Genomic DNA, 14,692 nt, shown 5'->3' with positions numbered 1-14,692 from the left:
GGGAGGAAGGGAGAGAGAGAGACACATAGGGAGATAGAGCGAGATGGAGAGGGATCAAATCGAATTGTATTTGTCACATGCTTCGTAAACAGCAGCTGTAGGCTGACAGTGAAATGCTTACATACATACGGGTTCTTTTCCAACAATGCAGAGTTAAAGATTAAAAAAAAAAGAAAAAAGGAAATAGAAATAGTGACACTAAAAACACTGTGAATAACGAATAACAATAACGAGTAAAAAGAACAAATCAAATGTTTTTTTTGGGTCACATACACATGGTTAGTATATATTAATGTGAGTGTAGTGAAATGCTTGTGCTTCGAGTTCTGACAGTGCAGTAATGTCTAACAAGTAATATAATAATTCCCCAACAACTACCTAATACACATAAATCTAAAGGGATGGAATAAGAGTATGTACATATAAATATATAAACATGACTATATACAGGGAGTACCAGAACCGAGTCACTGTGCAGGGGTACGAGGTAATTGAGACAGCTACAGTTGAAGTCGGAAGTTTACATACACTTAGGTTGGAGTCATTAAAACTCGTTTTTCAACCACTCCACAAATGTCTTGTTGACAAACTATAGTTTTAGCAAGTTGGTTAGGACTTTGTCCATGACACAAGTCATTTTTCCAACAATTGTTTACAGACAGGTTATTTCACTTAGAATTCACTGTATCACAATTCCAGTGGGTCAAAAGTTTACATACACTAAGTTGACTGTGCCTTTAAACAGCTTGGAAAATGATGTCATGGCTTTAGAAGCTTCTGATAAGCTAATTTACATAATTTGAGTCAATTGGAGGTGTACCTGTGGATCTATTTCAAGGCCAACCTTCAAACTCTGTGCGTCTTTGCTTGACATCATGGGAAAATCAAAAGAAATCAGCCAAGACCTCAGAAGAAAAACGAGAGACCTCCACAAGTCTGGTACATCCTTGAGAGCAATTTCCAAATGCCTGAAGGTACCACGTTCATCTGTACAAACAATAGTACGCAAGTACAAACACCATGGGACCACGAGGCCGTCATACCCCTCAGGAAGGAGATGCATTCTGTCTCCTAGAGATGAACATACTTTGGTACTAAAAGTGCAAATCAATCCCAGAACAACAGCAAAGGACCCTGTGAAGATGCTGGAGGAAACAGATACAAAAGTATCTATATAGACGGTAAAACGAGTCCTATATCAACATAACCTGAAAGGCTGCTCCGCAAGGAAGAAGCCACTGCTCCAAAACCCCCATTAAAAATCCGGACTATGGTTTGAACTGCAAATGGGGACAAAGATCATACTTTTTGGAGAAATGTCCTCTGGTCTGATGAAACAAAAATAGAACTGTTTGGCCATAATAACCATCGTTATGTTTGGAGGAAAAATGGGAAAATTGTAAGCCGGAGAACACCATCCCAAACGTGAAGCACGGGGCTGGCAGCATCATGTTGTGGGGTGCTTTGCTGCAGGAGGGACTGGTGCACTTCACAAAATAGATGGCTTCATGAGGAAGGAAAATTATGTGGATATATTGAAGCAACATCTCAAGACATCAGTCAGGAAGTTAAAGCTTGGTCACAAATGGGTCTTCCAAATGGACAATGACCTCAAGCATACTTCCAAAGTTGTGGCAAAATGGTTTAAGGACAACAAAGTCAAGGTATTGGAGTGGCCATCACAAAGCCCTGACCTCAATCCCATAGAAAATTTGTGGGCAGAACTGAAAAAGCATGTGCGGGCAAGGAGGTCTACAAACCTGACTCAGTTACACCAGCTCTGTATGTAAACTTCCGACTTCAACTGTAGGTAGGGTTAAAGTGACCAGACAACAGGATAGATAATAGACAGTAGCAGCAGCAGCGTATGTGGTGAGTGTGAAAGTGTGTGTGTGTGTGCCGTCAGTATGCATCTGTGTGCATGTTATGTGTGTGTTGGAGTGTCAGTGTAAGTATGTGTGAGTGTGTGGGTAGAGTCCACTGTGTGTGCGTAGAGTCAGTGCAAGAGAGTTAGTGCAAAAACGGGTCAATACAGGTAGTGTGGGTTGCTATTTGATGAGCTATTCAGCAGTCTTGTTTAGAAGTCTTCTGGCCTGGGGGTAGGAGCTGTCGTGCCTTCTTCACAACTGTGTGGGTGTGTACGGACCCATGATAGATCCTTAGTGACGTGGACACAGAGGAACTTGAAGCTGTCAACCCGCTCCGCTACAGCCCCTTCGATGTGGATGGGGGTGTGCTCGGCCCTCCGTTTCCTGTCGTCCACGACCAGCTCCTTTGTCTTGCTGACGTTGAGGGAGAGGTGGTTGTCCTGGCACCGCACCACCAGGTGTCTGCTCTCCTCCCTATAGGCTGCCTCATCGTCATTGCGTCTTCAGCAAACTTGATGATGGTGTTGGAGTCTTGCGCGACCACGATGGAGGAGAGAGGCCCAGATTGGAGAGAGTGTTTTTCACCCGCAGGACAGGAAAGACACCTACACGTCAGACACAGGCACTATTCTTGTGCTTCGTGCTTAGCGCCGCTGGCATACAATTGGGCACTTCACAGGACAGACTGGCTCGGGTCTTCACTCAGGTTGGGACGGGGGGTGAAATATGGAGGGGGAAATATGTAGCCGTTTCCCACAGCCTTGGCGCAAGGGATTGGGAGAGAGAGCTACATTTAGGATGAATAAACGTGCAGTCCATTTGTGGGACGTTTCATCATGGCCCAAAGCTCACACTGTGGCTAAGCTGAGGAGTGACTAAGCTGAGGAGTGACTAAGCTGAGGAGTGACTAAGCTGAGGTGTGACTAAACTGAGGCGTGACTAAGCTGAGGCGTGACTAAGCTGAGGAGTGGCTATGCTGAGGAGTGGCTATGCTGTGGAGTGACTAAGCTGAGGAGTGACTAAGCTGAGGAGTGGCTATGCTGAGGAGTGGCTATGCTGTGGAGTGACTAAGCTGTGGAGTGACTGAGCTGAGGAGTGACTAAGCTAAGGTGCGTTTAGGGGGAAGGAGAGAGAGAGAGTGAGAGGGAGGGAAATAAAGAGAGAGGAGAGAGAGGAGAGAGAGACCCTTCGTTGTTTAGGTTAGCAGCACTAGTGTTTCTCTACTCTGTACGTGTGTGGAGGAGAAGGAGACTTCAGTGTGACTGCTTTGTGTTCTCTGTGAAGAGGTTGAGAGCCCCTTGTCAAGGACTGGAAGTCATTGTGTGTGTGTGTGTGTGTGTGTGTGTGTGTGTGTGTGTGTGTGTGTGTGTGTGTGTGTGTGTGTGCGCACACACGAAACAGCAGTGGTTGGAGTCAGTCAATCCAGAAATGTGATATTAGCAAATGGAGGATCCCCTTTGACAGTTACATTTTTAGCAGCTCCCAATTAAGAAGTTGCCAGGAATAAGACTGTGTGTGTGTGTGTGTGTGTGTGTGTGTGTGTGTGTGTGTGTGTGTGTGTGTGTGTGTGTGTGTGTGTGTGTGTGTGTGTGTGTGTGTGTGTGTGTGTGTGTGTGTGTGTGTGTGTGTGTGTGTGTGTGTGTGTGTGTGTGTGTGTGTGTGTGCGCGTGCATATATGTATGGCAGAGAGAATCCTTGCCTGTTTGCATGTTTCTATCTTTATACAGTATAGGTGTGTGTGTGTGTGTGCATAACATGTACAGTATGTACACCACTGTGTGCCTGTCTGTCAGTTTCACACTCCAGTCTCTCATTGCCCTCCAACACTCTTTTCATCTAGTCAAATATTTCCAATGCCTTGCACCGGGCCAACAGCTCTTTCCTGTTGACTTCTCCCATCTAACCACCTGTTATCAGAAGACATATGGCCACTGAATGACTTTGTCTGTAGCTCTCACTCACTATATATATATATATATATATATATATATATATATATATATAAATAATTACAGGCCTCCTGTTCAACTCAAGGTCTTCTCAGGCTGAGGGGGAGTCTCAGTCGATAACAGCACTTGAAAGGTTTTTGCCTTAAACATCAATAGCTAGTGCTATGGCTTGCAGAGTGGAGTCGTTCAAGGTTTCATAGAAATGTCCTTTGGATTTGATAAATAATACGTTTTTTGATTGAAGGAAGGTACATCTCTTTGTCCGAGAACACAATGTGTAAACTGTTTTTAGTTTGCAGGGTGGTCGCAGTGGATAGACATTACACAGAGTTGAAGGTTGGTTGGAGAAATTGTACTGTTGTGGCAGTGACATCTGAGTATAGTATGAAATAGCAGGGTCACATTTACAGCTACAGCTCAGAGAATGTGGCTTACAGGATATAGAATACATTCCCATACATTAATAGGGTTCTGTGGTTTTCCTGATCAGGTCAAAGGTTCAGGACCATACCCATACCGGCTACAGGTACAATTCTCTAGATCATCGACTGGTTGAGGGGCCTGAACATAATTACAAATCATTTGTAGACAGCAAATTGACCGCAAGAAGTCCAAACATATTTAATATTTGGCTAAAACATAGTAATTTCAAACCTTGCTTGACATTTGAATACGATCACATATACTGAGTGTACAGAACATTAGGAACAGCGCCCTAATACACTCTCCCTTTGCCCTCAGAACAGCCTCAATTCGTCAGGACATTGAATCAGTTGTCGGATGCGTTCCACAGGGGATGCTGGCCCATGTTGACTCCCAACGCTTCCCATAGCTGTGTCAAGTTGGCTGGATGTCCTTTGGGTGGTGAACCATTCTTGATACACACGGGAAACTCGTGCGCCCGGTACCTACTACCATACCCTGTTCAAAGGCACTTAAATGTTTCGTCGTGCCCGTTCACCCTCTGAAAGGCACACAAACACAATCCATGTCTCAATTGTCTCAAGGCTTAAAAAATCCTTCTTTAGCCCTTCATTTCCACTGATTGAAGTGGATTTAACGAGTGACATCAATGAGGGATCATAGCTTTCAGCTGGATATGTCATGGAGAGAGCAGGTGTTCCTAATGTTTTGTACACTCAGTGTACAGCTCTCTATTATGCGTGGGAATACTTTGGAACAGACTTCCAGAATTAAAATCACTTATATATATAAAAATCACAAATATAAATGTTTTTTTTGTTCAGAAACCGTGGAGGGCCAAATAAAATCACCCGCAGGCCAAATTCGTTAGGTGGGGAACTCTAGTTAACTCTGGTCATATAAAACCACGAAGGACCTCTGTATGACGTGTCTCATGCCACTTCCCTGGTATCCTGTCCTCCTTAGCTATAGGTAGCATTGGTTAGTGGACCGGGTGTCCTTCTATGCCATTGTAATAGCAATAGCTCCTCTCCAGCCTCCAACCGGACCCTTGGTTAGTGTTAATGAACAACGGTTCAGTCAACAGCAGTCCTGTCTGTCTGTCAGTACACGGCTTCTCATCACTACCTCGTCAGCCTGGAACGGCCCTGAACCTGGCGTCTCACACAGTGGTTCACATCGTTAATTATAATCCGGCTGTCTCTCTCTCTCTCTCCCTCTCTTTCTCTCTCTCTCTCTCTCTCTCTCTCTCTCTCTCTCTCTCTCTCTCTCTCTCTCTCTCTCTCTCTCTCTCTCTCTCTGTCTGTCGTTCTTCCTCGTTTCTATCTCTTTCCTTTCTTGTTTTGCTCTTAATGGAGAGCGAATTCTCAACTAATCCGAGGCCCACTCCACCTACAGGTCAAATGCATTAGCTTTCGCACAGCTTGGGGCTAGAGACTTTTGAGGATGGTGGTCTTGTGAGGATTTGTGTGCGTGTGATGTATTGCTGCTGCTCATCCCAATTACCCAGCCAATCTTTATATTACAGATGATCCAATTTCACCCTCTCTCCTCTCTCTCTCTGGCTTTCCCCCTCAATCGGATTACATCTGATGGGGATAGGCAGGAGGAGCTTTGAGGAAAGATCTTCAGTTCAGATACAAAATCCCTTTTTAGAAATAGACCGACAAAAACACTACTTTTCATTAAACCTTCATTTATAAAGGTTTGCCTCAAAAGTATTTTGCCGGAAATCATGTTCTAGACAGCAGCTGGCAATCGTGTCCTATGACCAGATTCTCAACTCTGCCCCACTTTTCATTTGAACTATATTGTCTTATGATGAAACAGACCTGAAATAACTGTTTTTTTTGTGGAAAGGAGAAAAATGCAATCTTTGTCAGGAGTCTCATTTCCCCTCCACGCCCTTGGGAGCGCGGGCAGAGCGTACGGGGCACACACCAGGGGTGCTGGCATCCCTTCCTGCTGCCTCTCTCTCTGGGCTTGTGGTCTGGCCACGTGGCTCAAAGTTGGTCCTGATTCCAAGCATGGAAACTCTGAGAATGTTGGCTGAGCGCTAGGCTAATTTAGGTACCGTTAGAGGGCTGAAGGCGCTCTCACTCACTCTCTCTCTCTCTCTCTCTCTCTCTCTCTCTCTCTCTCTCTCCCTCTCCCTCTCTGCTGGCTAGCCTATTTTTCTACCTTTAACTGAAGCAGAAAGCTGCAGTTGGTAACCTGAAGCCATGTTCTTTGTGCTTTGGTGGGGTTTGTGCCCACTGGCCACAGAAGTAGAGGTTGTTCTGAATCAAGGGTAGAGTTAGTTGTGGTCAGGAAGAGGGTGGCAGGGTTACTGGAAAACTACCGTCAAAGCTTTCAGGATTGACGGCAACATTTACTGCCATAACTACATTGATATCAGACCCCTTGTCTAGAGTGCCAACCTTCCCACACTAAGACAGTGAGACATGATACTGGTTTTGTTTCCCACAGTATTTAAGTAATGTACTATGATGGGAATGTTCAGGGTTTCTCTCGCGTTCTTTCCTCCCACGGGCTCATGCGTTCTCGAGCACTGCGTGAACGTAGAACAACCGCAAGACAGGGTTCACCTGTGTGTTATAGTGTACAGATCTAGACCCAAAGATCCATTGGGTCTTTCCAGTTCCCACGGTTGTGTAATAAAGCCTACAAAAGCGTGTTAATGACTAGCCCCAAAACTACGGCACCAAGCCTTGGGATACACAGTAAGCTTGAAATTCCAACCCCCGAATCCCATTCCCGTTCCAATCCCTGGATCCCATTCCCGTTCCAATCCATGGTATGATGATGGCGGGCTTCCTAAGACTTCCATAGCCTTTCCCTGGAGTCTTGTTCCAGGCCAAGGCCGGATCTGGAGTCTGGAAGCTGGAAGAGGAGAGCTGGAGCTATGATGGACGTTACCACATCCCAGCACCTGTTGCCTTGGGACTGGGGAGCTTCAAGTGGAACCTACAGGGTTACAACCTAACAACACTCCCCATTGACTTTACCAGAATATAGACAATTTCTCCAGAAACTCAAATCCATACATCACCTCACCCCCTTCTGAAATGGGTTAATACATGTTCCATCAAGACACCTGGAGGCACCGAGCTGTAATTTGTCGAGATCGAATGCCAAGGTCCCAATTTATATATAGAGCCGCAACTGTGAATGATTGTGGTTGGAGGGAGCACTAGCTCGCTATTCGCTAACCCCTGTTCCCCCGGATCCAGACATCTGTCTCTAGAAACTCGATACCTCGGGCCACTAATGCGTGTCCAGACTTGATTCATGTTGTCCATTCGTCTCCTCAGTCGCTCTGTCTTTTGTGTGGATAGCGCCGGAGTGGTATAGCCTGGTCCCAGATCTGTTTGTGCTGTCTTGCCTAACTCACATGGTCAATATCACAAGATAGCACAAACTGATCTGGGACCAGGCGAGTAGTGGTAGGATTAAGAAGGAATAAGGGAAGAACCTGCGTTCTGTTCTGGCAATACTAGAATATCAATTAGTTTGAACCCTTCCCTCCCTCCCCCTTCAGCCCCCTTTCATTTCCTGCCTTGTTTACACCAACATGTCTTGTAATTAGTGGATTAAAGCGAGTTGCTAGAGAGAGAGAGAGTCCAGGGCTGCATGTCACACAGCACCATATTCCCTCTATAGTGCACCACGTTTGACCAGGTCCCAAAAGGCTCTGGTCAAAAGCAGTGCAATGTACAGCATAGGGAGTAGTGTACCATTTGGGCCGCAGACCCAGGAAATAAATGAATCTGCCTCCGCCCACCATTACAAGCTACAAAGACTCACTATGTTGACACTACACTGAGTCAACCTGACTGCTGCTAATTGTTTAGAGTTGGTTTGATTCTCAGTCGGACCATGTGATCATTACCGTGGAAATGGTGGGATCACATGGTTCTTCAGTGTTATGTGGGCCGTGAGTTTGTTTCATAAGTGGGGAGCTCCCAAGTGTGTGCGTGTGTCTTTGTGTGCTTGTGCGTCTATCTGTGTGTGACTGTGTGTTCTGTCACTGAGCTCTGTCAACTGTGTGGTTCAACCAGGGGTAGCTCCTCTTGAGTCACTCTTCACAGGTCACATGACCGTCAACAGGAATTGAAGCGTGTCCGTGAGCTCTCTCTCTCTCTCTCTCTCTCTCTCTCTCTCTCTCTCTCTCTCTCTCTCTCTCTCTCTCTCTCTCTCTCTCTCTCTCTCTCAATTTGATTCAATTCAAAGGGGCTTTTTTGGCATTGGAAACATAATGTTTATATTGCCAAAGCAAGTGAATAAACAAAAGTGAGAAGAAAAAGTGAGAAGAAACAGATTTAACAAAAACATCAACAAAAAACTATTAGAAATAGTAAACAGTAAACATTGCACTCAAAAAGGTTTAAAAAGGATATACAAAAATATATGATATATTATTATATATTATATTATAAAATATATTGTATTATCAGAACACTGTACATAGCTCATCTCTCTCCTCTCTCTCTCCTGTCTCTCTTTCACTCTCCTCTCTCTCTTTGTCCTCCTGTCTCTCTCTCTCTCTCCTCTCTCCCCCTCTTTCTCTCCCTCTCTTTCTCTCCCTCTCTTTCTCTCCCTCTCTTTCCTCTCTCTCTTACTCTCCCTGTCTCCTTGTCTCTCTTTCTCTCCCTCTCTCTCTTTCTCTATCTCCTCTCTCTTTCTCTCCCTCTCTTTCCTCTCTCTCTTTCTCTCCCTGTCTCTCTTTCTCCCTCTCCTCTCTCCCTCTCTCACCTCTCTCTCTCTTTCTCTCCCCCTCCCTCTCTTTCTCTCTCTCTCTCTCTCTCCCTCCCTCTTTTTCTCTCTCTCGCTCTCTCTTTCTCTCTCTCTCCCTCCCTCCCTCTTTTTCTCTCTCTCCTCTCTCGCTCACTCTCTCTTTCTCTCTCTCTCTCGCTCAAACTCTCTCTCTCCAATACACAGCGGACACTTGAACTTAAATCCCAACTCATTCCCACAACTCCATATATGGTGTGCCTATTATAAGCCACTGTGCATGATATGAAGAGGGGCCTGCTGCAGCTGTGGGCCGTAGCCTACAATGTTATCCATATTCAAAGCACATTTCCAACACCAACGCCTTGTTACAGTGCACCTCGGATTTCAGAAGCAGTGGCGGGTTCACATGCTAGTCGGAACTGTTGAAGCTAGGGTTCTAAATGTCTTTATTACATTTACATTTAAGTCATTTAGCAGACGCTCTTATCCAGAGCGACTTACAATGCGACCAATAACATTTGATTTGATTTGACTAGGGAACTCAGAAATGTACGTCTTGCTAACTGGTTGTAGTTATAGATGTTCAACCAGTTAGCAAGTCGGACATTTCGGAGTTTCCATTTTTTTCCCCCGACTAGCATGTGAATGCAGCAATAATGATAAGTCCTCATAGCAGAGATGATGTAGGGATAGAATTCTTAGAGATACTCACTAACAATAGAGGAAAAGAAACATGTTCTGTGTGTCTCTTTTTTTCCCGACCTGACTCCTCTTATAGTGGTCCAGAGCCTCACAGTCTTATCCAATCAGAACGCTTCAGAACACTCACACTCATTCTCTCTAGGCTGGTTACCAAGGAGACAGAGTCAGGTCTGAGAAGTAGTAGCTACAGCCATAGTCCCAGTTGGTATTAGATAGAACGTTGTGGCCCTGCTCGCCTGTGGGGGAAACAACCTGTGGTTACCTAGGTTACCCCATTGGCTCACAGCAAAAACTTGACCTTTTTCAGATGCAATTTTTTGTGTTGTCCACTTGTTTTATTCAATTACAAAGCTACATTTTAGAAAAGTACAAGATGTCTAAAGATGACTTTTCGACATTGCCTGCTCCCGAGCGTTGTCACTACTTAGAGAAACATAATATTGTAGGGCTTCCCTCTAGCCCCTTTTCATGACGGTGCCTGCAGCGTGAGTGCTAGCTAATTAGCCAAGACCAACAACACAAATAAATGGACTATACAGCTACAAGTAATGAGTGGAGTTACAAACGGACAACACCAAGCAAGTTTAAACATTTTTATTTTATTTTAAGGGGTGGATCAGCTTAATATTGCGGAAACAATGTTGCTTCCAATGTAATTGTCTGCATCATTTCCAACCCCCATATTTTTTTGGTAAATATATATATCCATACACGCATGCATACATATACACATATATACATACACATACCTATATAGACATACATACTTTTTTAAAGAATATACCTTTATTATTATTCCCCGCAAACCCTTCTGCCGATCCCCCAATTGGAGTAAACTAATAAACACTTCTGCTTCTACCTTCAATCCATACATCTTATACACATTCTACAGACACAGTCTACAATAGTTCTCTCTTGTTTGTTCTTAGTCCTTCCTCTATTTCTGATGTCCATCCAATTTGATTTCTATTTGTAACTGTGCTATTTCACAAGAGTTCCGAACCTATATACATTTTACAGATCCCGTATGCTTTACATTGTTTACCTTAACACCAAGCAAGTTAAATGTCTTAACAGTGATGAAATGTTTTCCCACAAACATAGGTACGCGTAGCCTACTTGGACCCCACATTCCCCACTCTCCAACGCCAATTAGCCCGAAGCCACAGCACAGGGCTCATCTAGCAGGCTCTATTTCCCTACAAGAGGGGGCATTGCGAACCGTAGGTCGGGATTTTTTTCGACCGGGTTACATTAAACAACACAGCAGCTTTTCTGCATGTTTTGTTATTTCTGTATAGCAAAAAAAAAATTGAAAACGAAGTTGCCTCTTATACAGTGGGGGTAAATTGTTGGGCGTTGTCGAGGAGAATGTCGTATTATTCCGTGAATACCGACTGGGACTATTGTTCTGAATGAGGCTGCGTTCTCGTGTTCTTTTTTCTTCTCCACATCGTCCTGGGATTTTTATTCCCACCTGTTTTGGTGGTGCCGGAATTAGCGCCCCTCGCCCCTGTTCAGAGAGACAACATTTTTCTGTGGTCCCACGTTTCCCGATGGGATGGGGAAAACGCGTCTCCGAGAGCCAGGAGTCTGTCCAGGGAGTGGAGGAGAGATGGGGAGAGGAAAGGGAGAGATCTGGGTATTTTAGGGTGAGGGAAGAGGAACGGCAATCGGCGGCAAGTTTTGAACTTGGTCCAACGAGGCCAACTAGGATCATTTGGATCGAACCACTAATAAACAGAGGGGAGACAGCTAACTTGATTCAGTATGTTGATTGAGGAAATTAGGCAAATCAGTAAACTCTTTGTTCAATTGAAGCAGACAACAGCTGGATTATGTCCTGTATGGTCTCAGCAAGTTTTTTTTTGTGATTCTAGCCCTCAATTTATAACACCTACACAGCAGCACAGGAACTTCACAGCAAACTGTCAAAGTACCTCTTCATCCTCCTTACGTCTTTAGGCTTTGTTGACACAGTTTTACTGTGAGACAGTGACTCCTAGTTATTAGATACTAATTCCCATTGCTACCTATTAGCTACTGCTACCTACGTCTCCCTCGCAGCTACATTTTGGTCAGAAAAAGTTTTATGTTAAGCTGGTCTTAGTTGTTTGGCTCAAGCAGTCAAACCACCAAGGTTGCCTTCAGAACAGAGTGGACCACCACTCAGCAGCTTACCCACAGGAAGACCAACCCCTCCACTGGGACAAGGCATATAGAGTTTTCCCCTATGAGAGCGAAACAAGACTGAACTGAGCTGCGGTCCCAGTCAGGGAAGACAAAGCATACAAATAGAATACCGCCAGCCCACCCGGCATAGACCCATTTATTTGAATGGGAATTTCTGTTCTAGTAATTCTATTTCTATGAGAAAGAGAAACCCAGTGGAGTTTAGTGTCTGGGAAGAATCCAGTCAACATGGGGCTGTGTGTATACGTATTCTGACCCAGACACAGAGAGAGAACTGGGTTTGGACCTGTCCCTCGTCCCCGTACTGCTAGATTGTTTATTCACCTGGTTCCTCTGGGTCTTTACCCTGCCCTGATGCACACCAGATTTATGGTGTGTGGTCTCTCTCTTTCTCTCTCTGCTTTTCTGTGTCTCTTTCTCTGTCACACACATCCGCACACACACACACACACACACACACACACACACACACACACACACACACACACACACACACACACACACACACACACACACACACACACACACACACACACACACAATAAATACTTTATTTGAATCCACCAATCAGATTTACATTAAAAAAGTTCCAAACATTTCAAAGGTTCATGTATGCATGGCACTCAGATAGCACCTCCTTCTCCAAACAGCTAGGCTTCCCAGGACAGCTGAAACAGAGCAGTATCCAGCCTACTGCTTTGCCCTAGTTTTTGTCAGGCCCGCAATCTGGAGTCCACACACTGCAAGGCTGTGTACGTGGCAGAGGCTGCCAAATATAAGCGCCACCAGCTTGCACCTCCACCCGAGGCTGTCCAAGCGTGCCGCGAGGGGCTGGTATTTAAGCAGCTTGCCGGCAAAGGCCTGTTCCATGTAGCCGTCAAATGAGCAGCCCACTTACACACACACACACACACACACACACACACACACACACACACACACACACACACACACACACACACACACACACACACACACACACACACACACACACACACACACACACACACACACACACACACACACACACACATTTTCTCTCTATCTCTTCTCTCTCTTCTCTTCTTACAGTATATATATGCTGCAGACAGAATAGGCTTCTTCCCCCACAGCCCCATTTACTTTTCCAAATCCCCCCCCTGATTTATTTAGGGGTTGAAATTGGATAAACACAATATGGCCGACAATGGCTGGCATCTCTGACCTCTGCAGTTTGTGTGGGTGTGTGGAAAAAGTCCCTGTGTGTGTGTGTGTGTGTGTGTGTGTGTGTGTGTGTGTGTGTGTGTGTGTGTGTGTGTGTGTGTGTGTGTGTGTGTGTGTGTGTGTGTGTGTGTGTGTGTGTGTGTGTGTGTGTGTGTGTGTGTGTGTGTGTGTGTGTGCATGCAGTTCCCTCTAACCCCGGTGTCAGCACTTCTCCCCCCTTAGTACCACGATGGCTTTATGAATAAATCGACTCACATTAACTCCTCTCCACCACAAGCAGCAAAACACCATGCAGCGTTTGTCCTTGTCCGAATGGGAATTTAAAATGTGTCCGAGCTTTGATAAGATATAATCTCTGATGCTGTGATCGGAGTGGCGGGGAATTTTAAATACTGAGCCCAGCTGTTTCTTTCAGTGAAATTCAATGAAACACTATTCAGTTCCTCAGTGAGCTGAAGTACATTTGTAAATGTTTGCCAAATAGTTCTCTCACTCTTAAATTAATACAAAAATGTCTGTGTGTGTTGCTCTTTACAGATGCAGATTCTTGACAAGTTCCCAATCGAGGGAGGGCAGAAAGATCCCAAAAAGAGAATCATCCCATTTCTCCCAGGTGAGTCTCCATCATTTCTCCCAGGTCACTCTCCATCATTTCTCCCAGGTGAGTCTCCATCATTTCTCCCTGTCCAGTCTCCATCATTTCTCCCAGGTCAGTCTCCATCATTTCTCCCAGGTCAGTCTCTATCATTTTTCTCTCCATCTCTCCTTTCCTTTCCTTCTTCTCTCCACACGTATAAAGTCTTTCACACTCCGATAAGCAAAGTCCCTGTCAACCCCATGGCCTTTACCATTGAACCCGGACCAACACTCTAATCGATCCCTTGCCATATATGGCCATAAGATCTAATGACATGGCAATATCCATAGGGACTTATTGGAGTTCATAAGGAAGTACAGTCTGACTTGAGGCAGACAGACACCACCATGACAGTCAAGTCATCGATAGCGCTGACTTGGCAGGAAGTTACACCGCGTCAGTATCCTGCTCGTATCGACGCCCCTCCTAGTGTCGTTCATACATTATTCATCAGTCGGTCCATCCAGTTGACTGTCTCTCGGAGGTGCAGCAGCAGGCAGGTGCTGACAGTGTGTGTCTGTCTGATGTGGGAGTGAAAGACACACAATGGAAAAAGAGATTGAGGAAGAGATGGTGGAACAGAGAGAGAGACAACACTCCTGCTGTGCGAGTGAGAGGCTTCTGTCTGTTTACTGTTTATGTTGGTTAGGCTCTCTTAGAGCCGGAGGGAGACCACATGCTCTCAGCCCTCTCCCTACCCGTGCCTGGCCACCCAGACTTATTGCCCCGGCCAAAACGCCACACCCTGAACATTTGTTTCTTCTCCACATTGAGTCTGATCTTGACTCCCCCTCCACGACCATTCTAGAACGCGAACACATTCGGACCGTCTGATCGGTGCATAAACAAATGTTGTTGTTTATATAGGTTGGGGGGACAGGGGAGGGGTGAAATACAACCTAAAGGCCTCTCCGGTAACGGGTGGGTCACTCTGTGTCCGGCGGGGCGGCTCCTCGGCCTGTGTTAATGAACAAAAGTGA

At 45.3% G+C, this 14,692-nt stretch overlaps 1 protein-coding gene across 1 annotated transcript in view; it reads left to right on the top strand.

Moving 5' to 3' along the window:
- Positions 1-14,692, top strand: part of sh3pxd2aa (SH3 and PX domains 2Aa) — a 128,726-nt gene that overhangs the window by 20,638 nt on the left and 93,396 nt on the right. The window contains exon 3 of the mRNA XM_052527785.1: positions 13,613-13,688. Coding sequence (XP_052383745.1) covers positions 13,613-13,688 — 76 coding nt within the window. The remainder of the gene's footprint in view (positions 1-13,612; positions 13,689-14,692) is intronic.

The sequence above is a fragment of the Oncorhynchus keta genome, chromosome 10, assembly GCF_023373465.1.
Source record: "Oncorhynchus keta strain PuntledgeMale-10-30-2019 chromosome 10, Oket_V2, whole genome shotgun sequence".
NCBI lineage: Eukaryota > Metazoa > Chordata > Actinopteri > Salmoniformes > Salmonidae > Oncorhynchus > Oncorhynchus keta.
Note: the sequence above shows the minus strand (reverse complement) of the source record. Positions and strands in the feature narration are given on the sequence as shown.